Source organism: Electrona antarctica (assembly GCF_951216825.1).
Source record: "Electrona antarctica genome assembly, chromosome: 7".
Classification (NCBI taxonomy): Eukaryota; Metazoa; Chordata; class Actinopteri; order Myctophiformes; family Myctophidae; genus Electrona; species Electrona antarctica.
Genome location: NC_136812.1, coordinates 56,991,560 through 57,014,207, shown reverse-complemented (window position 1 = coordinate 57,014,207; position 22,648 = coordinate 56,991,560). Strand labels below are relative to the sequence as shown.

At 41.2% G+C, this 22,648-nt stretch overlaps 1 protein-coding gene across 2 annotated transcripts in view; it reads left to right on the top strand.

Moving 5' to 3' along the window:
* LOC306927002 (uncharacterized protein) overlaps nucleotides 1–22,648 on the top strand; it is a 122,655-nt gene that overhangs the window by 28,128 nt on the left and 71,879 nt on the right. Inside the window, exons 3-4 of one of the 2 annotated variants that reach the window (XM_079506574.1) lie at nucleotides 3,380–4,965; nucleotides 6,612–7,237. In XM_079506574.1, coding sequence (XP_079362700.1) covers nucleotides 3,380–4,620 — 1,241 coding nt within the window. In that variant the 3' untranslated portion in view covers nucleotides 4,621–4,965; nucleotides 6,612–7,237. Of the gene's footprint in view, nucleotides 1–3,379; nucleotides 4,966–6,611; nucleotides 7,238–22,648 lie in introns of those variants that run through there. The other variant, XM_079506575.1, reaches the window with a different exon arrangement.

Genomic DNA, 22,648 nt, shown 5'->3' with positions numbered 1-22,648 from the left:
TCTTTTGACATTGATCTGTCACTGTGCATCACCAGATCCACCACCACCAAGAAATATGCAGTGTTTAAATACCAACTTAGGGGTAACCAACCAGGGGTTCGCGAGCTACCAGTAGCTCACATGAGCCATTCAAGTACATCCCGGAGTGAGCGGGTGTCAGACTGACAGGCAGCCATCACTACCATTACACAGAACGTGGATTTAGAATAGCTCGCAGTGATGGTCCCAGATGTGTGTATTGGGCCATCAACTGCGGAGTTCGTTTGTTCTATTGTTTGACGGTATCTCCGGTAACCCCCGTGTTGTGATGCACAACATTGTGCATAATAGTCATGCATATCAGAACAGAACAGACTTGTGAATACTTTTCACTTCAGTTTGACAAGTCTGATGTCACGGACACTGCCCAGCTAATTGTGTTTGTCCGAATGTTTTTTTCCTGATTTTTACCACCAAAGAGGACTTTCTTTCCTTATTCCATTGAAAAAAAGGACCCAGGGTGAGAATGTGTACAATGCATTCAAGGGTTACGTGCATGAGTACAAGCTTCCTCTTCATAAAATCCTATCAATGACAACAGACGGTGTCTGACGGTGCCCTGAATGAACTCCCCGGCGATGCTAGGAGTTCATTCAGGATTTGTGTTTGCATTAACTTCGGATGAAATGGAGATTTCTGAACTAGTAAATGACTGTCAACTGCAGGGCAGAGCTAGAGACCAAGACTTTTGGTCGCTTGTGAGCAATAAAATCCAAGTTTAGAACTCGTATGAATGACTCACATCTTAATGACGCCCTCAGACTGGCAATCACTAACTATGAACCAGATTTCAAAACGCTTGCAGATAATGTGCAGTCAGTCACAGCAGTCTCATTAAGGTGTGCTGACCCTGAGAGTATTGTATCTGTCACGGTCACCATATCTGTTCAAATATATGGTCATGTATGCATTTGTCATTTGGACATCTGTAAATGTGAATATTCATCGAACTGAGAAACTAAATATTGTGCTGTATAAGCAATTCATTTCATGTCCTTTGCGTTTTCTTTTATTTGTATTTTTGTCCTAATATGTATATTTCTAATACATTTGTCTTAATATTTAGGCATTAATTATATATCAGAATTTATTCTTAAACTATAGTCTTTGTCTGGATGTGTGCACATGCATTGAGCCTGTCAGAAATCGCAAAAAACAAGTGGTTTTTTAAAACATATTTTAGTGGTAGATCATGGCTTACAATTGGGAATAAAATGGGCTCTTGGGCTTGAAAAGGTTGGTTACCACTGCTCTATACTAACCAATTATGGTAATATTAATTCTATGCTATTAATGCTATTAATATACAGAACTAGTAGCCTAATCTATATTCATGTTGTTATATATATATATTTTTGTATGTATTAGCCTGTTTATTTTCCATTGATATATCACCATAATAGTGTAATATCACCATAATAGTAGTACCTTTAAACTGAAGATAGCTAATTTAATAACCAGTTACTCTTATCGTTTAATGTGTATATGCTAATCATCATGACGTTGTTTCGTGTTGCAAGTAGTATTTGTATTTGCAACCAGAGGGCTATCAGTCATTCAGTCAGTCATATACATTATTCCTCCAGGTTGGGGGTTGGGCGTGGCACTAACAATGCCACCCCGTAAAAAAAACGTTGTTACAGAAACTACAATGAACAATCCTATTGACATCAGGCTCTTAGTAGACTCTGGCTACGCAAATTATTTGGGTGGCAGTATGACCATATACATTATTATGTATATGGTTTATTATGTATATTATGACTATTCGGTCATTCCTTCCGCGAAATAAAAACTTATGGGTTTCGAATGCTAGACAATGTCAGACCTCATTCGTACACACTTCAGTTAGTTTACAGCACTTCGTTCAGTCACCACCCCCTTCTCCCGGTCGGTTATACTGTTACAGCACTTTGAACGAAGAACGAAATATCCATTTTGTCTCCTCGGTCAATGTATCTGTATGACCAGTCACCACCACCCGGCACTGAATACGAGACAGCTCGCCTCTTTTCCAACTCGCCCCAAGCGGCGAAGATCGGTCGCCACCAACAGGAAGATCGGTCGCCCCAAAGCCTGGAGAAGTGGCCCCCAAAAGTCTGGAGAAGTCGCCCCCAAAAGTCCGGACAAGTTGCCCCGTAAAACCGTTGTATTTTCGAGGTAACGGCAGAGAGAGAGAGAGAGAGATTTGTGCCTGTGCTTTTAAACAGAGAGAGAGAGAGAGATTTTTACATGTAGCTGTTATGTCTCACTGACAGCTGTTTGATTGTGCTGCACTCGTTGCATATTCCTGTGTTGCCTTTGTGATGATTGGGGGGATTATCTGGGATCGACTACTTCAGTATTGACATACAACATGATGTGTGATGATGAAGAGTTGTGTTTAAGCTGTGTACTTTTAGGCAGACATAGCAGAATAGTACAACAACTAATTTCAGTAACAATGGAGGAATGGAACACCTTTCCAGAATGGAATTTCCAGAACTATGGAGGGGGTTGAGCCATTCATTATCCATGCATCATTTGACCAACAACTAAATGTTGATTCTAAATGTTCTAATATGAGAAATAAGGTAAAATAAACATGAAATAAACATGGGGCGAGATATCCGTGTTTTGGGGCGAGATATCCATGCTTTGGGGGCGAGCTATCCACGGCTTGCGGCGAGCCGTCTTCACTTTTCGCGGGGGCGAGTTGGCAAAGGGGCGAGATGACCTGTTACCCCCGGCACCCACTTCTCCTCTGTCTGCAACTGTTGTGCGCTGTGGGAGCCTGGAGACGGAGAGCACGGCCCCGCCCTCCAGGCTCCGGCTCGCAGCCTCGCACTGAATGAGAAGAGCAGCTGGGCGAATCCCCGTCATTTGCATTTCAGAACGGATCGTTCACGGAAGTGACCGGGTCGGTTTCGTTCACCAAAAATAACTAGTTATTTTGATTTGTTCGTTCATGACGACACATGACTACCCCCCGATGCTGACCGGAGTCTAGGAGCATACCATTATAAAGAACGAGAGGAGGGGTTCCACTTTCCACCCGGCCGATTTTACGACTTTGCTGGCCCAAATTGATTCGCATTTTGCTCACTCTTACATTATTTCGCTGTAGGTTATTATTTTGCAAGAGAAAAATCGCCAAATAAAAATAATCGGCGATTGGACTCGTAAAATCACGATTGACGATAGATTTGTATCGTCACCCAACCCTAGAACAGCAATAACCTTAGTAACGGTTTTGTCAATCTTATCTCTGTAGGTAATAGCTCATTTTGTACATGGAAGAATAATGGATTTACATTTTAGGAATCCAGTGTTGACCATCATGTTATGTTTCTGCTCCTAGACACCAAGCACATGGTTGTGTGTAAAGAGGAGGTTTCTCCTGAACAGGAGAGGAGCCCCAGTCTGCTCCAGGAGGAACCAGAGCCTCCACACATTAAAGAAGAACAGGAGGAGCTTAAGGAGGAACAGGAGGAACTACTTCAAAGACCGGAGGAACCTGTTGGGTCAACGTTGACATTACTAGCAGTGAAAGGTGAAGAAGAAAATTATGATGATGACATATCTTCCCACTGCTGTGAAGTTGAAGTTGAACTTGAATCTGACACTGAAGTCACTAAAGACAGTGATTATTGGGACAGGACCAGTGGAGGTCAGTTCTTCTCCTGTTCAGAGTGTTCAAACTCCTTCACATCGCAGGTCTTCCTCCATAGACACATCAGAAGGAGTCACAATGGCCTCTGCTGCCAAATGCTGAATAATGGACAGATCACCTCTACAGCTCTATCTCCTCTATCTGATCACCTCTACTGCCAAACGCTGAGGAATGGACTGATCACATCAGCAGCCTGTCAGCAAATGAGCAACTCTGTAACCAGCCTGAAACAAGGAGACACTGACGAACCAATACCTTACAGTCATCAGCGTGTCCACACTGGAGAAAAACCTTTCCAATGTAAACATTGTAACAAGAGTTTCAGTCATTCAGGTGACCTGAAGTCACACCTTCGTGTCCACACTGGAGAAAAACCTTTCCGATGCAAACATTGTGACAAGAGTTTCAGTCAGTCAGGTAACCTGAAGACACACCAACTTGTCCACACTGGAGAAAAACCTTTCCGATGCAAACATTGTGACAAGTGTTTCAGTACGTCAAGTAACATGAGGACACACCAGCTTGTCCACACTGGAGAAAAACCTTTCCAATGTAAACATTGTAACAAGAGTTTCACTTATTTATGTAACCTGAATATACACCAGCGTGTCCACACTGGAGAAACACCTTTCCAATGTAAACATTGTAACAAGACTTTTACTACTGCATATTCCCTGAAATCACACCTTCGTGTCCACACTGGAAAAAAACCTTTCCAATGTAAACATTGTAACAAGAGTTTCACTGAGTCATGTAACCTGAATATACACCAGCGTTTCCACACTGGAGAAAAACCTTTCCAATGTAAACATTGTAACAAGAGTTTTACGCAATCAAATTTCCTGAAGTCACACCTTCGTGTCCACACTGGAGAAAAACCTTTCCAATTTACACATGTAACATTAATTTCAGTCAGTCAGGTTCCCTGAAAACACACCAACGTGTCCACACTGGAGAAAAACCTTTCCAATGCAAACATTGTGACAAGAGTTTTGGTTATTCATTTCAGCTGAAGACACACCAACGTATCCACACTGGAGAAAAACCTATCCAATGTAAACATTGTAACAAGAGTTTCAAACAGTCATCTAACCTGAAAAAACACCTTCGTGTCCACAGTTCTCACAGGAGAAAAACAAAAGATGTCCACCAAAGTTTAAATAACTTCACTTGCGAAGACACCATTGCATTCACACCATGGGGTAAAAAAAAAGAAGCTTCCACTATAAATGATCTCACTGGGAGGATCAAATTAAACAGCTGTATGTGGGTCAGTGACGTGACACCCCTAAAAAAGTGTTTTTTAAAAACCTTTAAATAACAGGAATAAAAATGATTTACTTTTGTTCTACTCACTCTCATCTTTATGGAAACATATTTAGTTTTTAGATATTTTATTGGAATCAGAATTTATTCAGCATTTTGTTGTACTTGTGCCTAAAATCATCATATGGTGTGACATGACAATAATTGTTTATAAAATGAAAATGGAGTACACCTTTCTTAAGTTACTCACTTTATCAAAGTCCTTTATCATAACTAACCTGTAATCCACTATAGTTTTGTGAAAATGTATTAAATCTGTATATTATTTTCGTAATCAACACTCAATGTGAGGCCCATGTTGTCGGTCTTTCAACATATTTTGTATTTATTGTGACAACTTTCTCTAAAATTACACAAATATTTGTGACTCTTCCTTATACTATTTGCTATGTAATCCATGAACATTAATGGTTTCATCATTAATAAAGGTATGATTTTTTCACTATTTGGAACGTCATACCAAATGATTTAGTGTCACACCGTATGATCATATCTTCGTTTTTCAAAGCAAACTGTGTTTTAACCTACCTATTAGTGAGTACTGAACTTTACAGATTGATTAAACAATTACTCAGGAAAAACAGCAACAGGAAAATTGCTTTAACATTGAATAACATGCAATGACTGAATAAAACAAAATTAAACACATTTTATTGTGGATAGTTGCAGATTTTAGGTGAAGCTGTTTAAAACAAATGTTTAAATGGACAAAATAAACATGGGTCTTTGTTATTTATTGTTATATCTGTAGGAAAATACAGTTTGCATCATATGGTGTGACAAAAAAGTCATATGGCGTGACAGGTAGACAGTCACACCATTATGATATAGTGTCACACCATATTATGTTTTCTGCACTTAACATAACCTTGAGTCTACTAGCTACACATTAGCATGCTAACAACATGCTAGCTATAACAAAGCAACATAGATTTACATGTAATTATGACCAAAACATCTAATAACTTTAGCTTTTTTAATGAAAAAGGTGTCACACCCACAGACACTCGGATGAGTCGCATTGGTCAGCGTTCCAACAAGATCGTATTTCATGGAAATGTTAAAATGATAATTCACCACAGACACCTGTCATGCTATTGTAATGCAAGTGCTGAGCAGCCTTACTGAAGAAGGACCTCTCTATCCCAATGGGTGTCCAAACAATTGCCTGTTGAAATTTCCCAAAATGGTGTCACACAATATGATTTTGGTTTGGGGGACAAAATATTTTTGATCAGAAATGACTGAAAACTTTATGCTTGGACTTTGAAAAGATTAGGCTCACAAATAGACATCTATATTATATTTATGGAATCTTTAAAATCATTTTAGCATTTCTTCCCCTTAGTTTTATTCAAGTTCCTACTTTGAGAAACAGGGCCAGGACAGTCGCACCATATGAGTTTTGCTATGTTTGGTTGAAAATTCTGAAGAAATGAGGAATGAAATGTTTTAATCTTGAGTATGTTCACATGAAGCATAATGTCCTGCACAATATTCAGAAGGTTTTTGACAAATATATTTTTTATTTATACGCGTTTGACACTGAGGACAGCAAAGGACAGCATGTCACGTCACCCACCCATGTTCGTAGGGGGGTCCATAGACAAGGACAATATTATGGATTATTATACTGCTCCTATATTTCAAAACAAATATGGATAAATTCTCCTTCTACAGCACAGCCACCCAGGCGTGGGATGCCCTGACCCCCTCCCTTAAAAAATGCAGATCACTTACATATTTTAAAACAGGCCTCAGAAATCCACCTTTCAGCAGGCCCAAGGGAGAGGAAATGATCACTTCTCCTTTAAACAGGTGATCACCCCCCTTCCTTTATCCCACTTTCCTGTAATGATGTTGTTGTTGTTGGGGTGCACCCCTCCTATGCTATGCCCAGCTTTGTCTGTTTGTGTGAACACAAACACAATGATTTGATTGGCTGATGTACATACAGTATTGAGGATAAAAAGTGAGACCAGAAAAGTGAAGACACCAAAAGTGATTGTGAGGATTTGATTAGGTGAGCACGGAAAGTGATGTATGATGATAAGAGAACCCCTCCCTTCACACAAGTGTGATGTTTGTTATTCTTCATGTCATGTATATATGAATAGTTTTTTTCTTTTTTTTGTATGCTATACATTTTGGAATAAGTGTTTTATATTTCTGTCTAATAAACTATTCAATCAATTAATCCTGCAGTCAATGGAGGCCTCCATTCTCCTGCTCTTCTCATTTTAAACCCTTAAATTGATTATTAACAAACCATTTATGTTGACTTTATTATTATGTTTTGCTAGAGGATGAACTCGTTTAATATCAGTTAAGGAATGAATTGTACACATGCATTTTAAAGCTTTCATGACATACATTTTCATGGATTTGTTTTTATTGAGTGGTGTAAACCACTCCTACAACTTACGGCTTTGTTAGTTTACGTGTCTGTCTGTCTGTTCGTACCAAAAAATGAGCATGGTTGCTACGGTCACCCAGTTCACCCGGGTGTGATTTCAGCTTTGTTAGTTTACGTGTCTGTTCGTACCAAAAAATGAGCATGGTTGCTATGGTCACCCAGTTCACACGGGTGTGATTACCAAAAAATGAGCATTGTTGCTATGGTCACCCAGTTCACACGGATGTGATTTCATTACATCAGACATTACGTCAGACCACAGTTGATCAGTCTATATAAGACCTTACACCACTCAGTTCACACGGGTGTGATTTTATTGAGTGGTGTAAACCACTCCTACGACTGGCTTTGTTAGTTTACGTGTCTGTCTGTCTGTCTGTCTGTCTGTTCGTACCAAAAAATGAGCATGGTTGCTACGGTCACCCAGTTCACCCGGGTGTGATTTCATTACGTCAGACATGACGTCAGATCAGAGCTGATCAGGCTATATAAGACGTTACACCACTCAGTTCACACGGGTGTGATTATTGAGTGGTGTAAACCACTCCTACAACTGGCTTTGTTAGTTTACGTGTCTGTCTGTCTGTTCGTACCAAAAAATTAGCATGGTTGCTATGGTCACCCAGTTCACACGGGTGTGATTTCATTACGTCAGACATTACGTCAGACCACAGCTATATAAGACCTATATAAGACCTTAAACCACTCAGTTCACGGGTGTGATTTTTTTTTCCTACAACTGGCTTTGTTAGTTTACGTGTCTGTCTGTTGTTTGTCTGTCTGTCTGTTCGTACCAACAAATGAGCATGGTTGCTATGGTCACCCAGTTCACACGGGTGTGATTTCATTACTTCAGACATTACGTCAGACCACAGCTGATCAGTCTATATAAGTCCTTACACCACTCAGTTCACACGGGTGTGATTTTTTATTTTATGTTTTACATTTACATAACAGCCTGAACTTTGAACATGCACTGGATGTTCTGGGGTGCAGTTCTTTTTTCCGACATACAAATAGCCAACGGGGAAATGGTCCGACAGTGTAGGACCATTGTCCCAAATACCGTCTTTTTACTCGGTACAGTCCGACATGATATTAGAAAGACCGAAATTGCTTAGCGAAAACATCTGCAGAAATCCTTCATGCCCCATGTTTATATATGTTTCTAGTTGAGTGCTATGTTGATTGCCCATTTGTATATGATAACACATGGTAGGCTATGATTCAAGAACACTTATTAAGACTATATAATAGGACTACCTCTAGATCCGGTGCGTTTATTTATTGATTGATCTCCACGTTAACACTGTTCATTGAAAATAGCTGATCTGCAAGCTCACTAGGTTGTGATAGGATAAATTAGACCTTTTAAGTAGTTACCATTGCACCCTAGCTGTGCTTAAGCAAGGTCACAGCGAGACAACGTTTTCTATAGGTGTCTGAAAAAGTAAGACACGTCAGAGCTCCCCGAGACAGACATGACAGCACTGGCTTGCTTCAATGAGCCGAGCTCTGTGTGAACCAATATTGTTCATTTCTACAGCTCTAGAAGTATAAAGTTGTGTTCCTGGTCACACAGGACGTCTGAGACACTGAACTTGGGGATATGAGGTGAGGGAAGGGAAAGGGGGTGTTATTTTTTTCTGCGGCGAATTTTTTCCATTATCAGAATGAGAGGAGCTAGAGCGCCATCTGCAGTGAGAGCTAGAGTTCCAGCTGGAGCTCACTGGGCCGCGGTGTTGCGTTTGGTCTCCCAAATCCAGACCTACCTGAAGAACAACACGCTGTTGATGAACCATGGCGCAATAGTGACTCTTATGAATGATGCAGCCCTTGACACTCAACTTGGCACCACTGCCAATCTCTATAACCAAGGTGACCAGCAGCATTGGAATGCACTTCGAGCCTGTACAGTATTAAAGTGGTGTGCGCCTCTCGCTCTCCGTCCCCCCTCTCTCTCTCTCTCTCCGTCCCCCCCCTCTCTCTCTCACTCACACACACACACACACAAAATAACAATTTGCCAGCAGATGTCACTGTTGAGGGATTTTGCCTGTCAAACATCGCCTCCACAGAACATCCACTGAATGTTCAAAATTCAGGTTTTTCTTCTTTGTGCAATAATTATCATGACAAAGATCTGGGGGTTACAAATGTAACCAAAGTTCTATAACAGCGAGTAAGGCTGCTCACCTAGTTTGTTTGTGCCTCCTGGCGTGAACACAGAATCAATTAATATAAGCTCACAGACAATATTTGGCTGGGACCTTAAGACGCAAGGGCACTGACTCCGCCCAACGGGGCACCGGTAATAACGGCGCGCCATCACCCTGCGTCTTCATTTCTTGGTTTCTTCTCGTGTGCAACACAACGCAGCGAAGTCTCCTGTTCGGTATTGATTATTCCATAAGGACGAGAGTTTCTCAGCGCCGCGGAATCTGCCGTTCTACCGAGGCTTCGAGACCCGCAGGACACCACGAGCTTCTTCGACGAGAGATGTGGTGAGTCCGCTTCTCTTACCGAGTTAATACTAATTTGGTTAGGTAGCTTAACATAGCGGCCCGGTACGGCCCTAGCTCGGTAGCCCCGTAGCTATCTGCATGAGTTTTTGCTTCCACGCAAACTTTCAGTGGCCTCAAGGCCTTCGAACGTGTGACGGTCTTTAGTGGTTTTACGACTCGTTATCCTCCACACTACCGTGTGACAGCCCTTGCAGCCTCAAGCACTTACAGCTGACGTCACTAAAGTCAATGAGGGTTCAGGGCTCAGGGCTTGAGGGAGGCGATTGGGCCTAAGAATAAAGGGAATATTGGTATAATGGATTTGCTCTAATACAATTCCTATGCTGCATTGGATTATTTTATTTGCACATTTGGAACAACAACATATTGTAGGGTTGGGCAGGTGAGATTTAGAAAACCCTGTGGGATTTATAGTTTCCAGCAACGTCTTGTCATAGAGAGCCCCCTCTCTCTGATATCTGCCCCCTCGCCGTGTTGTGGGGCAAACTGAACCATAGCTGAACGGTGTGAATGACAATTCACATGCTTTGCATTTGTAAAATTACTCATTTGCCGACTAAAGATTGAACGGAAACTAATGCAAAGATGAGGCTTGCGCTCAACATAGGTACAAGTACAAGCTATTAGGAAGAGAGCTTTATCTCCGCAAAATCGGGGATATTATGAACACACACAGAATGGAAAGATGATTGACAGTTACTGCCCCACTTTCAAGGCTACAACTGATGCAGCGCAGTAGCCTACCGTATATTGAAGGAACAAACTATTATACATGTAATTGCTTAGCGAAACATTGCAGAAATCTTTCATGTCCCATGTTTATTTTACATCTGCTGGTGGGTGCTCAAACTGCTGATTCACATCCACAGACTAGTGCAAAACAGAAAAGCGTCAATTATTAAATAGATAGAGTTCTAGGTTTAAGACTGGTTCACAGGATATTTAATCATCACCATAGTGCATCGGCAAGAATGCATACAAAGAGTTCCATCAAAGCTGTATGGCGACGAACTTATTAAGCCACAGAGAGGCTAAAAGCGGGGAAATGTACTGCCAGACGCGCTGCATGCCAAGGACTCACTTCTCCAGTGTACTGTGTTTTATTCATTTATTAAAGGTATATTAAAACAATTGATTTGGCATCATAACAAAGTGCGTTGTGCAAAATAGTATACAGATAGCAGCATGGTGTTGTCTTAGCGTTTGTGTTTGTAAAGCGGTCAGCAAAGTTGGACTTCCCCGTCGTTCACCCCCTCTCCTTCCATTCATGAAATGCCACCGGTGAACAGCTGACTTTACTACCTGTCTGACGTACCACCCAACACCACGTGACCATAGTAACCATAGCAACACATCGAGCTGTCTAACCTGTCACCAACATTCCGGCCCCTAATTATTACATATCAATACACAGTAATAATTACCAAGGCATTCATTCATATAGAGAAACACATTACATTATTTTTCCCACTTTTGTCTTTTTTTTGCGCGATTTTGTGTGTAGAGTTCATTGTTCAGTAGACCATTGCAGGTCTTGAGTCGGCTCCTAGCTCTTTTAGGAGAGGCCTATGGGTCGGTGGTGAACACTAACCTATGGATATGCATTCAGACGACTCAATGTCACTCAATCTACCAAAGAAGGGGTTAAAGATTGCACATATTAATATCTGCAGTCTACGCAACAAAGTATATGAAATTGAGAGTCTGCTGATGTCTAACAATGTTCACATACTTGCCATATCTGAGACACATTTAGATGAAACATGTGATAAGGAATTAATGGTACATGGGTATAATATCTACAGGCGAGACAGAAATATTCATGGTGGGGGTGTGGCTTTTTATATTTTAAATGATATTCCAGTAAAGAGGAGAGATGACCTCATGATTAGTGACATTGAAGCTCTATGGCCACAAGTCCACTTGCCTAATATTAGACCTATATTGCTGTGTTGCTGTTACAGACCACCGGATTCCAATGCTCAGTACCTAAGCAGTGTATGTGAAATGGTGGACAGAGCATCAGACAGTAATAAGGAATTGTATATACTTGGAGACATGAATATTAACTGGTTCTCTCCAACATGCTCACTTAAGAAAACTCTCCATGCTATTGCAGATACATGTAATTTAACACAGTTAGTAAAAAAGCCAACCAGAACACAAATAACAATAAATGGCATCTCCTCTACCTGTATTGATCATATATTTACAAATGCAGCTGATCTATGCTCAAAGGTGATTTCTGTTGAATTTGGATGCACTGACCACAACATAGTAGCTTTTACGAGAAAGGCAAAAATCCCAAAAGCGGTTCCAAAAGTAATTTACAAAAGATCTTTTAAAAACTTCAGGGAGGGCTCATTTCTAGAATAACTTGAAAACATACCATGGCATACTGTAGGTGAAGAGGAAAATCCAGAGATAGCTCTGAATTTGTTTATGCAGTTATTTCTGTCAATAGCTGACAAGCATGCTCCAGTTAGAAAACATACTGTTAAATCTGTAAGAGCACCTTGGATTGACAATGAAATTAAAAACTGCATGGCTTTAAGAAATACTGCTAAGAAAAAGGCAAGTGAATCTGGCAGTCTGGCTGACTGGCAGATCTACTGTAAATCAAGAAATAATGTTACAAAAATGAATAGGAAGAAAAAGAAATGTTATTATCAAACAAGGATAAATGAAATAAAATCGGACAGTAAGATGCTGTGGAAAACATTTAACAATGCTCTGGGTAGGGGCTCTAATAGGGCTTCCTCCTTCATTGAGGTGGATGGGGCTTTTATCACTAAGCCATATGACATATAGCTCAATACTTGTACAACTTCTTCACCAGTAAAGTAGAAAGGTTAAGAAAGGATATGTCTTGTAATGATGTGCATTGTGTTTCCTCTATATTAGACACAATTATGAATAATACGTCCTGTATGTTTAGTTTTGAACCCATCAGCTCTGAGGTGGTGGAGAAACTGTTACTTTCAATACACAGTGAGAAGTCTGCAGGCCTGGATAACCTTGATGGCAAGTTACTGAAGCTCGCTGTACACCTGGTAACTAATCCAATTACTCACATTTTTAACCAAAGCTTGATGTGGGGGGTGTGTCCACAAATATGGAAGGAAGCTAAAGTTATTCCAATACCAAAAGATTCTAAAACAAACATCACAGGGGTTAACAGCCGCCCTATTAGCATTCTGCCAGTTCTTGCTAAATTAATGGAAAAATTTGTCTTTAACCAAATTCAATCATATTTCTCTGAGAATGTATTGAATACTGACTTTCAACACGCCTATAGAGATGGGCTTTCTACATGTACAGCAATGACACAGTTAATAGATGACTGTCTAATGAATGTGGATTCCAAGAGACTAGTGGGGTCTGTATTGTTAGATTTTAGTGCCGCGTTCGACATTATTGATCACAATCTTTTGCTTGACAAACTTTCATGTTATGGTTTTACCTTATCTGCACTAAGGTGGATAAAAAGCTATTTATCCAGCAGATCACAGAGAGTATACTATAATGGGAGTCTCTCAGACACTAAACATATTCACTGTGGAATTCCACAAGGAAGTTGCTTAGGTCCTTTGTTGTTCACTATATTTACAAATGACATGCCACTGGTCTTAGACAGGGCCAATATAGCCATGTATTCTGATGACACTACTTTGTATATGTCTGCCACTAATGTGGAAGATCTGTCTGTAGCTCTCAACAAGGAACTACAGAACATATCAGAGTGGGTGGTGAACAATAGGATGGTCCTGAACATCTCAAACACTAAATCCATTGTATTTGGATCACAGCATATGCTCAAGTCAAAACCCAAATTGAATCTGAATCTGAGCGATTTAGCAATTGAGCAGGTAGATGAAACAAAACTACTTGGGGTTACATTAGACAGTCATCTAACATGGTCTACTCATATTCAAAACATAACTAAGACAATGGGAGGGGGTTTGTCCATGATTAGGAGATGTGCTGAGTTTTTAACTCCAACATCTGCTGTCCAGGTCATCCAGGCACTAGTGATATCCCACCTTGACTATTGTCCAGTTGTGTGGTCCAATGCAGCTAAAAAGGACCTGTGTAAATTACAAATAGCCCAGAATAAGGCAGCTCGCCTTGCCCTGAACTGCAATACTAGATCTAGTACACTGTTAAATCATCATAAGCTGTCATGGCTGTTGGTGGAGCAGAGATTAGCTGCTAGTCTGGCTGGATTTTTTAGGAACATTTGTTCAAATAAAAAACCAAAATGCTTATATAAAAATATTCATTATACCAGTGATAGACACAGACATAATACCAGACATGTTGCAATGGGTCGATTCACAGTGCCTAAGCCAAGAACTGATGCAATGAAGAATACAGTCATGTACAGGGCAATGACTTTCTAGAACTCTCTACCAGTATGCATCACAGAAATTAAGGGTAAAAGGCACTTTAAGAAAAGACTGAAGGATTTTCTTATATATATGGCGAAATTGTAATTCTGTTTATGTCAATATACCAGTTAATGTAATCTAGAGTGAATGCACTAACCGTAGTTATGCTTTAATGTATTTATTTTTTTGTTTTCTTTCTTTTCTTTTGTGATATCTGTAATGTTGTAATGTTTTTTTGTATGTATATTATTCTGTGAGGACCCCAGGAAGAATAGCAACAGCTAATGGGGATCCTAAATAAACTAAACTAAACTTAACCTGGAACAATAGAGCGACCTCTAATTCATCATAAATATCTCTTTTCATGACGGTGTGTTCATCCTTCTCCTGGGGAACAACATTCAAAGCATTGATTCCAGTGTTGAGTTCCTTCTTCATGGCTTTCTCCAGTCCTCTCCTGAAATGCTCATGAATCCGATGGATATTCTCAAACGCCTCGGCCAGGTCAGCAGAAAGTGCTCCCAACTCTGTCTGCTTCACGTCCAGTCTCTCCGAGGTTTTCTGGTTCATGTCTTCAACATGTGCCTGGAATCCTAGCTCTCTCTCTTTCAGGAAGGCCTCCACTTCTGCTCTATGCGTTTCTTTGAGATCGTCCAGGGCAGTAAGATGCTGCCGGGTTAGGGCATCCAGCTGCCACTGGCGAGCTTTCTCTAATGCTTGATTCTTGTGATTGGCATTCAGTGACGGTCCAACCAGCTCCATGGTCTCGTTAGCCATTTCCAGAGACTTGCAATCTTCCCTTGACGGTCCTAGTAGTTCATCCTGGCTGTTTCCAGGGAAATCTGTCTTGAATTTCTGGTTCCAGAGCTCGTCAAGAGTGACAGCAGAGATTGTGTTACTGCTGATAGCAGGTTGAGTCACAGGATCATCACTGCCATCTCCTCCAAGTGGTCCATTTACAGTCCAGCCGAGCATCGTCTTGACTGCGTATGGCCCTCCACCCATACCTCGGATGACTTCCAGCGGTTCCAAGGCCTTGGGAACATTCAAACCAATCAACATATCCACGTCTGCGTCGATCTGTGGCAGATAGACATGCTTCAGATGAGGCCATTTTTCCAGATCTTGCTGTCGTGGGATGTTACTTCTGTTGACAGGCATCTGTTGTTGTGCAAAGATTTTGGGCACTTCACAGTACCGGTCACTGTCCAGGCCAGCGACTTCCAAGTCGGATGCAATGCAGCTGTCAACCACCTTTTCTTGGCCCATTGTAAAATAATCCTTGTTCTTCTCCCAGAAAGTCCAAGCTTCTCCATCAGACCCACTGTACAGAAGGACGCTGAGCTCCCTGGGTCTAGGAAGGCGTAGGTTTGCACTGACCTTTGACCTCTACTTGCCTTCACCTTAACTGGTACGATGGCAAGCTTACAGTCTTGATCACCGGCCCCAGTGAGACCACCGGTATTGATTTCCACTAGAGCTCTGTCTGAGTTGTTCCTGCCTTCCTCTGCATCTCCATTCTCAGAGTGGATGTGAAGTAAGGTCGGGTGCCGTTTGCCACATGTCTTGCAAGACAGACGTTCCGTACACATTCTGTTAATGTGCCCAGGGCACAAGCATCCGAAGCAAACTCCCTTCTTCTTCAGGAACTCCATCTTCTCACTGTGAGCTCTCCCCTCCAATAGAGTACACGATTCCAGTGCATGTCCACTCTTCCTGCAGAAAAGGCATGTCTTCTCTGATCCATCTTTGGCTTCGTGTTCCAAATGAGTGTCTCTTTCAATAGTTGTGAAAGTAGTGGCAAAGCTGCTCCCTCTAGCCTGAAGACGAGGCACAGGTTTGGCTCTGCCACGTTCATCTTGTATGTCCCCGAACACAGGGTCTGTAGCGATTCTTGCTTCACGCTCAATAAAAGTCACAATATCGGCAAACATGGCTCGTTTGCGATGCTTTTCTTGGATGTTATATGCTTCTGTTCGCCACTTGTCCCTCAACTTGTAGGGCAGCTTCTTAATCACAGCAAGCATGTTTGCAGATGTGTTCAAGTCACATAGGTTGTGTATGTCTTTCATTGCGTTGCAACATCCTCGCAAGAATAGGCTGTATGCTTGCAAGGCTTTCCCATCCTCTGGCTTAATTGCTGACCACGAGAATATTTTGTCCATATATGCAGATGCTATGACATGCTCATTTCCAAAGTGCTCCTGGAGTAAAGCCTTTGCCGTAGCATATATCCAGTGCCATCGGTCATGTGTTGACAGCTTCTGACTAGCTGTTGAGGCTGCCCTGGTGTATTGCTCTAGATAGTGCAGGCAATCGATGGAACCTGCAATCGATGGAATTGTCAGTCCTCCGTTCTATGGTTTGCTCAAATGACTGCATAAAGCTATGGTACTGCAGAGAGTCACCGTCAAACAGCTGGATGTCTCTTTTGGGCAGTGAAGCAATGCATTGCTGATGAACCAACATTGAAGTTATTTCATTTTGTTTTCTCATTATAGACATCACGTTGTTCTGTTCACTGCTGGTGTTCCTAGAAAGAGTTTGTATGTCTCTATACAAAGGCAATGGATGCTCTGTAGCCTCTGGGGCCATGCTCTGTCTCTGTGTGAGCGCTGAGTGCCTCTGGGGAGGTCTGGCTCCATCAGGTTGTTTTTCCTTTGGCCGTGTTCCTCCAACCGCAGCAGGTTGTCCTCTTCCATCCTTGTGTGGTACAAATGGCTCTGCATTAATGTTGAGGCCTGTTTCAAAGTACGAGTCCATTCCGTCCGATCTCCTGGAAGTGGCACTCCGCCCCGATTTTCTAGAAGCGGCACTCCGCACCCCTGACCCAGAGGTTCTTAAGACATTCAGTTTTGCCACCGATGCGGCCATGTCTGAATCAAACTGTAGTTGTTCCTTTTGTTTTCTTATTTGGGCTTCTTGATCTTCAAGAGCATGCTTTTGTTGAAGCAACTTTTGCCGAGCCATTAAAGCAGCCACTTCGGCCTCGGCTCTGACACGTGCAGATGCAGTTGAGGACACTCTTGACATTATGGATTTTGAACCATGATTTTTGCTGCTTATATTTGATATGCTGTCACATGGTCTAACATCCTCCTGAGCATCATCAACTTGATGTGACTGAGTCACTTCCACATTTCTCACACCTCCATTTTCCTCCCCAGCAGCTTCATGCTGCAGGGGGCTTTCATTAGGCCTGTCATGAGCCTCTAGCTGAGGTCCTCTGATTCGTGAGGATTTGAACCAGGCATTAACATCCTCAATGAGACCATCTGTGTGTTTGTTAACCCTTTTGAACCATTCGTTTTGCTTTCCTTGTTCATCAGGTGGGACAAGAGGCATTAAAGATACATGCAGTTCATTCAAAGTGTGAGACAATTGCATCAAAGCATCAAGTTGTCTTGAACCAAATGAAATGGGTCGGGTTGTGTTGTGTTACGTTACCACTTACCATTTGTAATGCGCTCCGCCCGGTCCTTGATGTGTGATCATTCCATTGTTTGTACTTTGCATGTCGTGCATTGTTCGTTTGCTCCGCTTCCAAAGTGTGATTTTTTTTATCGGGTCCTTCCGTGGTTCCAATCCTTACGTTCGTGTCACTATTTTGCTGACAATGTATGGCGACGAACTTATTAAGCGGCTAAAAGCAGGGAAATGTACTGCCAGACGTGCTGCATGCCAAGGACTCACTTCTCCAGTGTACTGCGTTTTATTCATTTATTAAAGGTATATTAAAACAATTGATTTGGCATCATAACAAAGTGCGTTGTGCAAAATAGTATACAGATAGCAGCATGGTGTTGTCTTAGGGTTTGTGTTTGTAAAGCGGTCAGCAAAGTTGGACTTCCCCGTCGTTCACCCCCTCTCCTTCCATTCATGAAATGCCACCGGTGAACAGCTGACTTTACTACCTGTCTGATGTACCACCCAACACCACGTGACCATAGTAACCATAGCAACACATCGAGCTGTCTAACCTGTCACCAACAAAAGCCTTTATTGTTCCGTTGCACACATGAGCATTTTGGGTTATGAGCAAGGAGTTGGTGAGGCTTCAAGTTATGTTTTTTGAGTGGTGTAAACCACTCCTACAACTGGCTTTTGTGTGCAGAAAAAAATTAGCATGGTTGCTATGTTCAAAATAATTTTTGACGTAATTTAATCACACCCGGGTGAACTGGATGACCGTAGCAACCATGGTCATTTTCTCTGCACAAAAAAAGCCAGTTGTGAAATCACATCCAGGTGTGATTTCATTACGTCAGATCAGAGCTGATCAGGCTATATAATACCTTACCTTATATAATACCTAACATCGGACAAAAACTCCAGCTGAATCAACTTCATGGTCACAAATCATCACATCAGAAGACGAGTCTACCTAGCCAAAGATCTTTAACGTCAGACATTACGTCAGACCACAGCTGATCATGCTATATAAAACCTTACACCACTCAGTTCACACGGGTGTGATTTTTTTACTATAAAAGACAGAGAAACATAATTACAATTCAACATTATATACACATAACATTTATACAAACAATAGACAATTAGGCCTAATACAAACTTGGTACTCAAGGTGTGGGTGGGTAGCTACCACTAAATACATTAAAGAGTACCAAGCAAACCTATAACAATACAAACAACATTTCAATGAACTCTATAGGTTAAATACTGCATTTCCATGAATACTAAATAAGTAATTAAATAATGTGCACTGCGCATTACACACAATCTTCTCCATGACGTTTCAAGGCAAACATCTGAGATCTAATATCACAATAGCCAATAAATACATCATACAAAGCATGAACTGAACTCACTTCATTGACACATAATGGTCTGATTCTGAGACTCCAGACCAGGACAGAGAGGTTCCAAGGGGGAGTTCATGCTGCTGCTGCCAAACAACATATATATATATATATATATATATATATATATATATATTAGGGCCGGGACTAACACGTTAATTGAGATTAATTAACTACAGAAAAATTAACGCGTTAAAAAAATTAACGCATTTAATCACACCTTTTTTTTCCACCGCGGAACGTTTCTCACTGGGTGCGTTTCTAGTAGTACTGAATAGGCTGCGGCACGCGAGCACAGCAGCAGTTGTTCACTCTACACTACAGGCTACAGCTCCGTCAGAAAGCCCAAAGTCCAAACCCAAATGAATCGAATGAAGAAGCCGCTTATATCGCTTTTGCTCCATGGATGGGACATTTAGATGTAAAAGCTATCGGATGGACCTCATGTGAAATGTTTCCCCCATAATAAAGTTGTTTTTATTTGTTCTCATGCCCCGCCATGTAAAGCACATTTGAGTATTCATATACACACTGAAGACACTATATAGGCACTTGCTGCTCTTGTTTATCTGTTGGGATAAAAAAGTTGTATTGCTTAAAGGGGAATACCACTCATTTTCAACATTTTTCTATGTTGTTGTGTGCACTGGAAATAATAAAGTCACCCCATTATGTGTTGCCTATAGAACTGGAGGTCTGAAAAAAACAGTAACATTATGAAGTACATCTCAGTGACATCACAAAAATGTACTTCATAATGTTACTGGTTTTTTTCAGACCTCCAGTTCTAGGCAACACAGAATGGGGGGGGGGACTTTCTTATTATATCCACACAACAACTCTAAGGTATATTAATGACAGTAAAATGTTGAAAATGAGTGGAATCCCGTAGTCACTATTCACTGGGATACCAAAAAACATTTGAAAAAAAAGGTTTCTCACTGTTCTCGGGTTGAATATTGATATGCGATTAAAATGTGATTAATCGAGATTAATTAACTACAAAGCCTCTGATTAATTAGATTAATTATTTATATATGTCACTCATTCTTGAGATGAGGGACATAAGAGCCCACACATAAGAGCCCACACAAGAGCCTTATTTATGTTAAAAATAAATTAATTCATAAAAATAAAAGCACTTGCAAAGTTAAATGTAATACAGTTGTGTATTATTATGCCATTAATTTCATTATATATTTTTTCATATGCCATCTAAATTAGTTAAAAGCAGGCACTGTACCCAAAAAGGCCTGTATTTAGCCTGTCCCCAGCAAGTTGTCACAATTTCAAACTGCCAAAAAAGTGTCTAATACTGTCACAATTAGGGTTGGGATTCGGAACCGGGTCCATTTCAGACCCGGTTCCGACATTGTGGATCCGGAGCCGGTTCCATCGTTTTTTTTATTAACGGTTCCCCAAACGGATCTCATCAGTCGTCATTTAGCTCCGCTGTGTCTGGCTGAGCTCACACCTTTCATGCAATTCTCTGTGCTCGTTGGGTGTTGTGTCATGGCCGCCCAGCGGCCCAATGCATTTCCAATGGAGGTCACATGGTTTGACCCAACATTGTGTTGTGTGAGGGGGAGGGGCGGACGACTGCGCCCCTCCCCCTCACACAACACAATGTTGGGTCAAACCATGTGACCTCCATTGGAAATACATTGGGCGGCCATGACACTACCCAACGAGCATCCAACGAGCACGAGAATTGCATGAAAGGTGTGAGCTCAGCCTTAGTGCATGCATGCAAGCAGAGCCAAGTTACTGGGGTGACGTCACCCAACCTACATGAGTGAGTTAGTGGGGTCGGGGAGGATACGCCCACTATTCTGTGCATTCAGCGACCGCCGCGGAGCGACTGGGACAGTATGTTGAAGAGATCTCCAAAGTGTGGTTAACAGAGAGGGAAATTACTCTGAGGCTGAGCACGCAAGTGCAATAAATGCGATGCTATAGTTCCCTGGCTGCAAAGGTTGTTGCAACTTGTACCAGTTGCAGTTTTGCACCACGTCCACATTGAGGAAACATCTCAAAATCAATATGCCTACACGAGTCCACAACTCACGAGAATAATCTAGGGCGGCACATCGCGTTTGTGAGCCATGCGGAAAGCCGTGCCCGCTCTCCCCGCAACTCCACCACAGCTAGCCGGCGGGGGACGAGGATGATGCAAGGCTCGTTCACTTTCCCCAGGCTAGTAACGTAATAGAAAATAAAAACTACTGTCGTCTACAGAGCTTTTCATTAGGCCGCGGCGTATTGTACAACTGTTGTTAATGGTGTTAATTTAGAACGCCAATGACTCGACGTCTTTCTGTCTGATATTTTATGAATCACGTTAACTATAGTATAGAGCCAAATCAATTTGTCTGCACTTATAAGCAACTCAACTGCTTTTGATTTGGTTCTAAATTAATCGCGTGGCTGTTGAGAGCCCAGCGTTTAGGTGCATACCTCCATAGATTGATTACTTTATGAACAGTTTGCAGAAAAAAAGCACAGGAACGTAGCCTACAGTTCAATACAAGGTCTGCTAAAACTATTTTATAATCCAAGAAAGCACTATGGCTTGTTTCCATTAGGGTAAGGGGTCCTTCATATTAAATTAATCTGAACATTAAAGACAACATTTGTCACCACAACAATATCATTATTGCAATGTGTACTGTAGGCTATATTTAATATACAGTACAAATTGCAATATACAGTACAAATTGCAACAATGATATTGTTGTGGTGTCTAGCTGGTGGTGGTGGTGGTGAAGTTTAAATAATAGTGCCACACTGCCACCTCATAATTGTAAAGTGTATTTTCAATAATTGAATTAATGAATGTGTGTTTATTATGTACTTGGTTAGGTTAGTTATAATATAAGCATAATCTATGTCAGAAAAAAAGGGGAAAAAATAATATTAGGATCCGTTAAGGGAACCGTTAGGAAGCGGAACCGTTAAGAGGGATCCGGGAAGGATCCGGAACCGTTAAAATCCTAACGAATCCCAACCCTAGTCACAATCACATAAATATACATACTAAATGAAAGTAGATTGTCAACAACATAGCAAACAATATACACAGTTAATTTTAAATTAAATATCTCATATCAAATGTGTGTCCCACGTCTCCGTCAACTCCGTCAGGTTTTTTGAAAGTCTTAAATTAATCAGAAAATATTGTCGACAGATTTAGCCTGAAGACTCCTTTTCCAAGTCCTGTTTATATTTGTTGCAACAGTGGAGCACCTGGTCTGACAAGCATTCAATTGTTTGATATTTTAAACAAACAATGTTGATATCAATGTGGTCACAGCTTTTACATGTCAACTCCGTCAGGACATTATTATGATCTTTGTTAAGAATTCCAAAATAATGTTTAGTATTTTAGTTTAGGGTTAGGTTTAGCTAACAACTGAAGAAAAACTAAATGGATAAATTGTACTACAGAGGGTTAGGATGAAAACAAATGCCATTTTGTC